The sequence below is a fragment of the Ahaetulla prasina genome, chromosome 7 (genome assembly GCF_028640845.1).
Source record: "Ahaetulla prasina isolate Xishuangbanna chromosome 7, ASM2864084v1, whole genome shotgun sequence".
Classification (NCBI taxonomy): Eukaryota; Metazoa; Chordata; class Lepidosauria; order Squamata; family Colubridae; genus Ahaetulla; species Ahaetulla prasina.
This window is the reverse complement of record NC_080545.1, coordinates 92,204,651-92,216,184: the sequence shown is the minus strand read 5'-3', so window position 1 is coordinate 92,216,184 and position 11,534 is coordinate 92,204,651. Positions and strand designations below refer to the sequence as shown.

At 46.5% G+C, this 11,534-nt stretch overlaps 1 protein-coding gene across 1 annotated transcript in view; it reads right to left on the bottom strand.

Annotated features, from left to right (window-relative positions):
• Nucleotides 1–763: 763 nt before the first annotated feature.
• Nucleotides 764–11,534, bottom strand: part of ST8SIA1 (ST8 alpha-N-acetyl-neuraminide alpha-2,8-sialyltransferase 1) — an 80,877-nt gene continuing 70,106 nt past the window's right edge. Inside the window, exon 5 of the mRNA XM_058191621.1 lies at nucleotides 764–1,426. Within this exon, the coding sequence (XP_058047604.1) occupies nucleotides 958–1,426 (469 nt within the window). The 3' untranslated portion in view covers nucleotides 764–957. The remainder of the gene's footprint in view (nucleotides 1,427–11,534) is intronic.

Here is an 11,534-nt window from a genome sequence, read left to right as displayed (position 1 = left end):
TATGCGGGCGATACAAATAGTATATTTTCAGAAATTTAAATTGTCACGGGGAATTTAATGAAAACCTAATGAAAATGTTTTTAAATAATGCTATGAACATTTTTAAAAAAGTCAATTAAATTTAAGAAAAGGAAAGTGCTTCAGTATCGGACAAATCCCCTACCGCCCGCCATGAAAGCTGGAACGCCCACTAGAGGGTGTTAGGGACTAGGTTGACTACCACTGTGCTAGACTTTCAATATTCTTTTGAATGATATGAAAATGAACAACGCAGGCACCTTTTGAAAAATCTGGTCTCAGGGACAAATTAAAAAAAGCAAATAAAACACATCTCCCAGTAATTTTGGGAATCAGTTTTATATCTGAGCGACAGGAAGTATTCAACATGATTGTTGAAAGCCCTTTGTAAACTCACTCTTCAGTTCTTATTTAGAAGCTCCCCAATGGACTGTTGCATTCTGTGTGTGTGTGTGTGTGTGTGTGTGTGTGTGTGTGTGTGTGTATGTAGGTAGGTAGGTCTTTGGTTATTCGGGTTTTCTCCCGCGTAAAATTGAAAGTGTCTTGGCGACGTTTCGACGAAGTCTCATTCGTCATCTTCAGGCTTCAGCTTCGTGCTTCTGCTCCCAGAAGCCGCGAGGCTGAAGCCTGAAGATGACGAATGAAGTCGCTATCACCAAGCTTGTGAGAGATCTATACAAACACCCGCGAAAACCTCAGAAAACAAATATATATATATATATATATTTGCGTTCAGCTTATGAATTGAAGTCCATGCACGTTTTTTTAAAAGGTTGTTAATGTTCCCGCAAACCCCTCCCTCCTTCCCTCCCCCAATGTTGCTTGGTTTTGTTTCTTTATGCCAATGGCGAATGAAGCAAGCACCGGCAACTGTAAAACACACAAGTTTTGCGCTCCTTGTAGACCAAACTTGTAGACCAAGCTCCTTGTAGACCAAACTCAAGAGTCCTCGCAATGCTCCAGCTGCATTCGTAAGACGCCTCTCTTGTGGAGAAACCACAGCTGTAAGAATTCCTCTGGCATGGCATGGAAGCCGGAATCTGGCAAGACGTTGTCATAGTAATGATGGCTAATGTACCGCCCATGGAGGTCCATTGAAAAAGGCCAGAAACCATAAATCGTCACTTCTTCGCAAAGATCAAGGGCCGTGCTGACCAAGAAGAGGCCGGTGGAAAGCCGTTTGGCATGAATCCCTTTGCTTTTCCAAAACTTGCCGATGTCCCGTAGGAAGTTAGGGTTGGCGAAGATCACCTTTTGCTTGGCTCCGACGTCAGTCAGGGTGTAGTACACTCGAAGAGACGGCTCAGTCCCTGCTTTCATGGAGAAAGCCGGCATGTAGATGTAGCTCTGGTTGTAGACTTTAACGTTGTCCACAAATGCTTTTCGGGACCAAAGAAGATTCTGGAACCTGGAAAAGAAAAGAAAAAAGAGGGGAGGGGGAGAAAGGAAAGATGGATGGATGGATGGAAGGAAGGAAGGAGAGAGGGAGGAAGAAGATGAGGAGAGGAGGAGAAAGTTGGAAGGAAGGAGGGAGGGGAGGGGAGGAGAAAGGAAAGTTGGAAGGAAGGAGGGAGGGGAGGAGAAAGGAAAGTTGGAAGGAAGAAAGAGAGGGAGGAAGGGAAGGAAGGAAGGAAGGAAGGAAAGGGGAGGAGAGGAGAGGAGAAATAAGTTAGATAAATTCATGCTTTACCAACTACTCAAAGCATACTATAAACAGGCAAACAAGATATTGATAAGAGTAACTGGTCAAAGTTAGTGAAGATTTAAGATCTCGCTGCAACTAGGATCAAAGAAATAAGCTAGTGTTTCCCAACCATGGCCACTTTAAGATGCCTGGGCTCCAAGAATTCTGGGAGTTGAAGTCCACACATCTTAAGAGTTGCCACGATCGATAAACATTGCAATAAGCAAACAGGTTAATGCAAATCAATGCTGGTGCTTAACTCTTTTGGTTTCTGAGAGGTTGTCATAAGCATTCCATAAAATGGCAACTAATAGGTAACTTACAACCACAATTGAGCCCCAAATTTCCACTGCCAAGCAAGACAGTTGTTAAGTGAATTTTGTCTCATTTTACGACCTTTCTTGCCACGGTTGTTAAGTGAATCACCCCAGTTGTTAAGTGAATCTGACTTTCTTCCCCCATTAAAAACATGCCAGCTGCCAAACATCTGAATTTTGATCACGTGGCCATGCGGAGGCTGCAATGGTCATAAGTGTGAAAAATGGTCATCAGTTATGTTTTTCAGTGCTGTTGTAGCTTTGATCACTAAATGAATAGCTGTAAGTTGAGGACTAACTGTACAGAAGTGTGAACAGGTACCAAATACTTATTTCCTCGAAGGCAGATACTTCTTGTATCTCTCTCAAGATGAGTCTTTACCACCTGAGTTTATCACTTTTCTTTTTAACTCTTCTAGGCATTTTTTTTTCCTAGCTGGAACAGTGGGTTGCAAGCATCCCATAATTTTTTAAAGAATACCGCCCAGAAACATGGGTGAGGCTAGCACTGGTTTTCGCAGCATGTTAGCTTCTATTTTTTGAATTGAATTGAAGCAAGCAGGGTGGCCTGGCAGTCGCCAAAAACTCTATACTACTAACCAAAAACTCTATACTACTAACCAGAGCATATAAAACATTTGCTAGGCCAATTCTTGAATACAGCTCACCTGTCTGGAACCCTCACCACATGTCTGACATCAATACAATTGAACGTGGCCAGAAATATTTTACAAGAAGAGTTCTTCACTCCTCTGAAAACAACAAAATACCTTATGCCACCAGACTTGAAATCCTAGGCTTAGAAAATTTAGATCTTCGTCGCCTTCGACAAGACCTAAGTTTAACTCATAGAATCATCTACTGTAATGTCCTTCCTGTTAAAGACTACTTCAGCTTTAATTGCAATAATACAAGAGCAACCAATAGATTTAAACTCAATGTTAATCTAGATTGCAGAAAATATGACTTCTGTAACAGAATTATCAGTGCTTGGAACACTTTACCTGACTCTGTGGTCTCTTCCCATAATCCCAAAAGCTTTAACCAAAAACTTTCTACTATTGACCTCACCCCATTCCTAAGAGGACCATAAGGGGCGTGCATAAGAGCACAAACGTGCCTACCGTTCCTGTCCTATTGTTTCTCTTTTTTTCTTCTTCTTATATATAAAAATTGTGTTGTGCAACCAAACTGGCATTTCTGAGTGGCCACTGATGGCCCCACAGCTCTTAAAGGTTGCACTTAATTTGAAAATAAATCTGTGTACAGAAGGAATCCTAAATAAGCCCTTTTGCCATCACTGAAAACAATTCAATGTCTATTATTATTCTTTTTTAAATAAGTTCACGTTTTCCTTTGGTTGACAGATTAATCTGCCTTCCTATTTGTACAAATTTTTGCTGATCTTGCTTTATGCAAAAAAGATGAAAAATAAGTTGAAATAAACATTTATTTATCTCTTTAATGGCTGCCCTGGAAGATGAAATGCATTTTAACCTCACTGGGGGAGAGGGGGAACCTCCCACTCTGCAGAGTTTATAGAAATGGAGAAAGTCAGTATCTTAGTTCTCATTCCTTTTGTAGTTTTTGTTTTTAATCTTTGGTGAGATAGATCTTCCGGGCTTTAATAAATGGCTTATCACATTTCCCCCCACCCCTTTCTCCATTCATATAATGTGTCATTGGACAGATTAATTTCAACAGAAGGAGCTAAACTCAAAGCATAAAGCCACGGGGTTTCCTGAAAAATAGATGCTGCTCGTAATTCAATTCTCTAAAGACAAAATACGATCATCACATTTTCAGTAGGCACTAGTCCCATTTCAGCAAATGGAGCAAAATATCAAGGGCTAATGAGAATGCAAGACCATGAGCCCCAACATCGAACATCTGATAGCTTAAATTGTTCATGGATCAGATCCATCCAGCATGCCAAACCCTAACACTTTCATTAAGGAATTGCCAAGTAATGTTTTCCTCCTCCTCCTCCTCCTCCTCCTCTCCTTCTCCTCCTCCTCCTCCTCCTCTCCTCCTCCTCCTTCCTCCTCCTCCTCTTCTTCTTCTCCTTCCTCCTCCTCCTGTTCTTCTTGTTCTTGTTCTTCTCCTTCTCCTCCTCCTCCTTCTTCCTCCTCCTCCTCCTCCACCACCTCCTCCTTCTTCTTCTTCCTCCTCCTCCTTCTTCCTCCTCCTCCTCTTCTCCTTCTTCTTCCTCCTCCTCCTCCTCCTCCTCCTCCTCCTCCTCCTCCTCCTCTTCTTCTTCTTGTTCTCCTCCTCCTCCTCCTTCCACCATATCCGTCATTGGATGTTGGCGATCATGTTGGCAATCCTATTTTTATCAACAGCCGCACAAAAAAGCGCTGTTGAGTTTTGTCCAAACCAGTCCTTTATATTTTGAAGCCATGATGTTCTTCTTCTGCCTGGACCTCATTCTGGGTGTCGCATCACATGTCCAAAATATTCTAACTTTCGCTTTTTAATGGCTTCGATGATTTCCCTTGGCTTTCCCAGGCGACTTATCACCTCCTCGTTTGTGATTTTTTTTTTTTTTTTTATAAAAAAGTTTTATTTTTACAATCTTATCAAATAATTCATCCAATGTACAGTTATATACAATTAGTCGGGCCTGCCCAGTCACCACCCCTTTTAACCTTCTTCCTCTTCTACCTTCTTTTACTTTCCAAACCTTCCTCTCCTTCTCTTATCTACCTCCTCCTCCTCGACCCTACACTCTTCTCCCTCTTCTACCCCTCTTCCTTCCTCTTCTCCTCTTTCCTACCTCCTACTCTCTCTTTTTTCCCTCCCCACCGTTCTAAAATGGCAACTGGTCAGACCCGACCCTACATTAATTATATTTATACATCTTCAATAATCCCTGTACATTAACCATCACTCCATCACTAACCTCAACCCCCCAATTCCCTTCCCCTTTACCCCCCACCCCGACTTCCCAGAACAAAATGCAGGGTATCAAAACTAACAATCATAATCTAAAATAATTCCTAAATTATAATCTCTAGTCTCTCACGCTTATTCACACTCTCAATTCCCTCTCCTTCAAAATATATCTAATACAAATTATTTCCTAAATTTACTCATATGCTATTTGATATTTTTATCTGATACTTATTTTGAATATAATCAATCCACATTTTCCATTCTAAAATATATTTTTCTTGTGTATAGTCTTTCAAGTAAGCAGAGATTTTGCCATTTCTGCCAGATTTGATACTTTAAGAGTCCATTCTTCAATTGTAGGTAATTCTTCTTCTTCCAATATTGAGCAATCAAAAGTCTTGCGGCTGTTATTAAGTTCAGAATCAATTTAGTCTCTATAGCTGTACAATCCATAATTATTCCTAGTAAAAAGAACTGCGGGTAAACTTAATCTTCTTTTCAAAATATTCTGCATGATCCACCATACTTTAATCCAAAATGCTTTAACTTTTTGCAAGTCCACCATATATGATAATAAGTAGCATCTTCACAATCACATCTCCAGCATTTAGCCTGTACATTAGGATACATACATGACAATTTTTGGGGTCTAAATGCCATCTATAAAACATCTTATAAAATTTTCTCTCATATTTTGCGCTTGTGTAAATTTAACATTCCTCACCCAAATTCTTTCCCAAGTTTCCAACATTATTGGTTGCTGAAAATTTTGTGCCCACTTAATCATACAATCCTTAACCAAATCAGTCTCTGAATCTATTTGTACTAATACATTATACAACCTCTTAATATGCTGTTGACCTTGATCTCTCATTTGTTTTAACAAATTATCCTCAATTTGCTTAACACCTATTTTTTGATCTAATTTCCATCTAGCTTGTAGTTGTACATATTGGTACCATGTATAATTTAACCCTTGTTCCCCCATCTTTTCTCTAGATTTTAATTGTAACTCCCCTTTTCCATACAAAGAAGTTCTTTATAAGTAACTACCTCCATCTTTTGATATATATTTATATTTTCTATCATGTGTCTCGGTTTGCCCATATTGGAATCTTTCCATCTAATTTGTATTGATATTTCCTCCAAACCCTCAATAATGCATTTCTAATTATATTATTTTTAAATATTTTATCAACTTTCTTATCATATAATAAATAGGCATGCCACCCATATAACAAACCATAACCTTCTATATTCAGAACTCTTTCCTCAGTTAAATTAATCCAATCAGTAATTAATGATAAAACAACTGCTTCATAATACAATTTTAAATTAGGCATTTTAAGACCCCCCCTTTCCCTTATATCCTGCATTACTTTTAATTTTATTCTTGGTTTTTTGCCCATCCATACAAATTTACTAATCCCCTTTTGCCATTCCTGTAATTTAATATCATTCTTAAACACCGGTATCATTTGAAACAAAAACAAAAACCTGGGCAAAACATTCATTTTTATAGCCGCTATTCTTCCCAGCAAAGATATTATTATTTATTTTATTTATTTTATTTTATTTAATTTTTATACCGCCCTTCTCCCGAAGGACTCAGGGCGGTGTACAGGCATAATAAAAACCAGCAATACAATATACAAATCTAAAATCCCATTTAAAAAACTTATTTAAATTAGCCCAATGATTAAAATTTACTCTACTAAAACCCCATTTAAAATTAATAAATTTAAAATTTAAAATCCCAATTTAAGCCAGCCCAGCGGATAAAAAGGTGAGTCTTGAGTTCGCGAAATGTCCGAAGGTCAGGAATTTGGCGTAAGCCGGGGAAGCTCGTTCCAGAGTGTGGGAGCCCCACAGAAGGCCCTTCCTGGGGCCGCCAGCCGACGTGTTTGGCGGACGGCACCCTGAGAAGTCCCTCTCTGTGGGGCGTCTGGTCGGTGGGAGGCGTATGGTAACAGCAGGCGGTCCCGTAAGTACCCAGGTCCTAAGCCATGGGCGCTTTAAAGGTCGTAACCAACACCTTAAAGTGCACCCGGAAGGCCACAGGCAGCCAGTGCAGTCTGCGCAGGAGGCGGTGTTACATGGGAGCTACGTGTAGCTCCTCTATCACCAGCGCAGCTGCATTCTGGACTAACTGAAGCCTCCGGCGCACTTCAGGGGAGCCCATGTAGAGAGCATTACAGTAATCCAAGCGAGAGGTAGCGGCGCGCAGTGACCGTGCATAAGGCATCCCGATCAAGGAAGGCGCAACTGCGGACCAGGCGAACCTGGTGGAAGGCCCTCCTGGAGCGGCCGTCAAATGATCGTCAAGCGACAGCCGATCATCCAGAAGGACACCCAAGTTGCGCACCCTATCCTTTGGGGCCAGTAACTCGCCACCAACAGCCAGCGGCTGCAGCTGACTGAATCGGGTGCCGGCATCCACAGCCACTCCGTCTTGGAGGATTAAGCTTGAGCCTGTTTCTCCCCATCCAGACCCGTACAGCCTCCAAACACCGGGACAGCACTTCAACAGCTTCATTGGGGTGGTCGGGGTGGAAAAGTACAGCTGAGTGTCATCAGCGTACTGCTGGTATCTCACCCGAAACCACTGATGATCTCACCCAGCGGCTTCATGTAGATGTTGAACAGCAGGGCGAGAGAATCGACCCCTGAGGACCCCACAAGTGAGGCCCCTCGCGGTCGACCTCTGCCCCCTGTCAACACCGTCTGCGACGGTCGGAGAGATAGGAGGAGAACCACCGATATCGGTGCCTCCCTCCCAATCCCTCCAACCGGCGCAGCAGGATACCATGATCGATGGTATCGAGCGCTGAGAGGTCTAATAGGACCAGGGCAGAGGAATATCCCTTGTCCCTGGCCTCAGAGATCATCCACCAATGCGACCAAAGCTGTCTCCGTGCTGTATCCGGGTCGGAAGCCGGACTGGAGCAGGTCTAGATAGACATCTTCATCCAGGTGTTGGGGCAGCTGTCGCCACGGCACTCTCTACAACCTTCGCAACAAAGCGAAGGTTGGAACTGGGCGATAATTAGCCAAAATAGCTGGGTCCAAAGAGGGCTTCTTAAGGAGGGGTCTCACCACCGCCTCTTTCAAGGCGGCAGGGAAAACCCCATCCAACAAAGAAGCGTTGATAATCCTCTGGAGCCAGCCTCGTGTCACCGCCTGAGTGGCCAGTACCAGCCAGGAAGGGCACGGGTCCAGTAAACATGTCGTGCCGTGAAGCCTCCCCAACAACCTGTCCACGTCCTCGGGAGCCACAGGGTCAAACTCATCCCAAATGTGCTCAACAAGACGTGCCTCCTCTCCCTCGCTTGGATCATCCCAAATTCGGTCTAGACCGTCCCTCAGCTGAACGATTTTATCGTATAGATAACCACTAAACTCCTCAGCTCGTCCTGCAAAGGGTCATCCCGCACCTCCTGATGTAGGAGGCGGGTCACCCAGCTGGGCGGCGGGCGGTTATCTGCCGGCGCAATGAGGGTGGGCGTGGGCGCCTCGCTTCCCTCATTGCCACTAGGTAGGTCCTAGTATAGGTCCTAACTAGTGTCCGATCAACCGGGCGACTGGACCTCCAGGTGCTCTCTAGGCGTCTTCTCCGGCGTTTCATCTCCCTCAGCCCCTCGGAGAACCAAGGGGCGGACGAGATCTCGCGGGTCAGAGGCCGCAAAGGCGACACGGTCCAGGGCCCCGGCCGCGGCCTGCTCCCAGGCCACGACCAGTTCCTCAGTCGTGCCGTGGGCCAGATCCTCAGGAAATGGCCCAAGCTCCGTCTGGAACCTCTCAGGGTCCATCAGGCGCCTGGGGCGGAACCACCGTATAGGTTCCGTCTCCCTGCGGTGGTGAATAGCGGTTCGGAAGTCTAGGCGAAGGAGAAAATGATCCGACCATGACATTGGTTCTGTTACTAAATCATCTAATACCAGATCATTTAACCACTGTCCAGAGATAAAAATCATATCTAGCATGCCTCCCCCTGTGTGCGTAGGGCCATCATTTACTCGAATCAGGTCCAAGGCCGTCATGGAAGCCTGGAACTCCCGAGCTGCCGTTGATGACAGGCCAACCGATGGCAGGTTGAAATCCCCCATAACTATAAGTTTGGGGGTCTCAACCGCCACGGCAGCCAGTACCTCCAACAGCTCGGGCAGGGCTGTGGTCACGCAGCAAGGAGCCAGGTACGCGATCACCAAGCCCAACTGATTCCTATAGCCCCAGCGCACACAGAGGGATTCGCAGCCAGCAATCTGAGGAACAGTGGTCTCCCTCGGCTCTAGATCTTCCTTAATAACAACCGCCACCCCCCCACCCCTACCTTGGACTCTCGGCTGATGAAATGCTCGGAAGCCTGGAGGGCACATCTCAACAAGGGGGACCCCCCCCTCAGGGCCCAACCAGGTCTCCATGTGCCCATGAGGTCCATGGACCTCCCTGAATAAGGTCACAAATCAGGGGCCTTATTAACCACGGACCGGGCATTACATAGCATCAGCCGAAGGTCCAAGCTCTGAGGATCATGGCCACCCGAGGCAGGTAGGGACTGAGGGCGGAGCACGTGATCGCTCTCAAACTTGACACGTGCCCCCATAACTCGTCGGCCCCTCCCCCGCCATATCTGCCTCTCCCACTTACCGTACAGATCGACAGCCCTCTAAACCTGGACGTCCTCCCCTGCCTTCAGACAAGATGGTGTAATGTCGCGAACTAGCACAGGGCTGGATCCCTCCCGACGGGTCCTCCCCCACCCGTCAAACCCTCCCCTTAAAAACCCTTATTTAAAAACTATTTAAAAGCCCCACAAATTCTTCTTAGCATGCCACCTCTCTGGGTCCCAAGACCCTTCGTTAATAAGCCCTCGATAGCTTGAGGCCATTCCTGCGGCGGGGAACCTCGCAGTCGTAGTAGATCGGCAAATGAATATCTCATGGAGAAATAGGCCCAAAAGTCGTGGCAAAATGTCCATCCTTAGCCGTCAAGATGTCGCCGTCCATGTCTCCACCCCTCATTCGGCAGATTATCCTCTGGACCCAAAATGGCCCCACATGCCGCTCTGCTGCTGTAACAAATTGTCCAATTTGTCCAAGCCAACCACCTCTCCGTCACTGATGGAATAAAATAGCTCAAAGAGAGGTGAACCGCTGATGACGATTGCGGAATGTTGGCAGGGCATAACAAAAGTCAGAGTAGTGGAGAAAACGATGTTCCAGTCCATGACCATGAGGGGAGGGGAGGGGGAGGCGTTGTTCATGCCCATGAGGTCCATGGACCTCCCTGAATAAGGTCACAAATCAGGGGCCTTATTAACCACGGACCGGGCATTACATAACATCAGCCGAAGGTCCAAGCTCTGAGGATCATGGCCACCCGAGGCAGGTAGGGACTGAGGGCGGAGCACGTGATCGCTCTCAAACTTGACACGTGCCCCCATAACTCGTCGGCCCCTCCCCGCCATATCTGCCTCTCCCACTTACCGTACAGATCGAACAGCCCTCTAAACCTGGAACGTCCTCCCCTGCCTTCAGACAAGATGGTGTAATGTCGCGAACTAGCACAGGGCTGGATCCCTCCCGACGGGTCCTCCCCCACCCGTCAAACCCTCCCCTTAAAAACCCTTATTTAAAAAACTATTTAAAAAACCCCACAAATTCTTCTTAGCCGCATGCCACCTCTCTGGGTCCCAAGACCCCTCGTTAAGGGAAGCCCTCGGTAGCTTGGGGGGCCATTCCTGCGGCGGGGAACCTCGCAGTCGTAGTAGATCGGCAAATGAATATCTCATGGAGAAATAGGCCCAAAAGTCGTGGCAAAATGTCCATCCTTAGCCGTCAAGATGTACGCCGTCCATGTCTCCACCCCTACGTCGGCAGATTATCCTCTGGACCCAAAATGGCCCCACATGCCGCTCTGCTGCTGTAACAAATTGTCCAAGCCAACCACCTCTCCGTCACTGATGGAATAAAATAGCTCAAAGAGAGGTGAACCGCTGATGACGGTTGCGGAATGTTGGCAGGGCATAACAAAAGTCAGAGTAGGGGAGAAAACGATGTTCCAGTCCATGACCATGAGGGGGGGAGGGGGGAGGGGGGGAGGGGGCGTTGTTCATGCCCATACGAGTCCCGTCCCAGCACCAAAACTTAATAGCAACCCGAGCACCCGGTGTCCAGCATACCACCATTAACGTCCTCCGTCGGTGTTCGGGCGCCTCAGCCATTGTTTGTGTCCTTTGTTGGTGTCCAGTTGATATCTGTGGCCACAACGGCCCGAAAACTGCTGATTCATGCCGGGCGTCTCCGCAGGCCCCCCCCAACATGGCCGCCGCCATTCGCTGCCTAAGGGCAAACTCCGGCTCCGTGCTCGGCAGCCGAGAGTTCAATGAGGCCCGCAGACCTCACTCTCGGTAGCCGAGAGAATGACAAGACCGGGGCCCGAAGACAAGCAGCTGGGCGAGCGGCTAAAGGATATCGTAGCCGAGGACTTCCAGCCGCTGTTCAGCCCCCCCCAACATGGCCGCCGCCGCTCGCTGCCGGAAAACAAACTCCGTACTCGGCGGGGAGTTCAAAGAGGCCCAGGACCTCGCTCGGTGGCGAGAAGATGGCAAGACCGGGCCG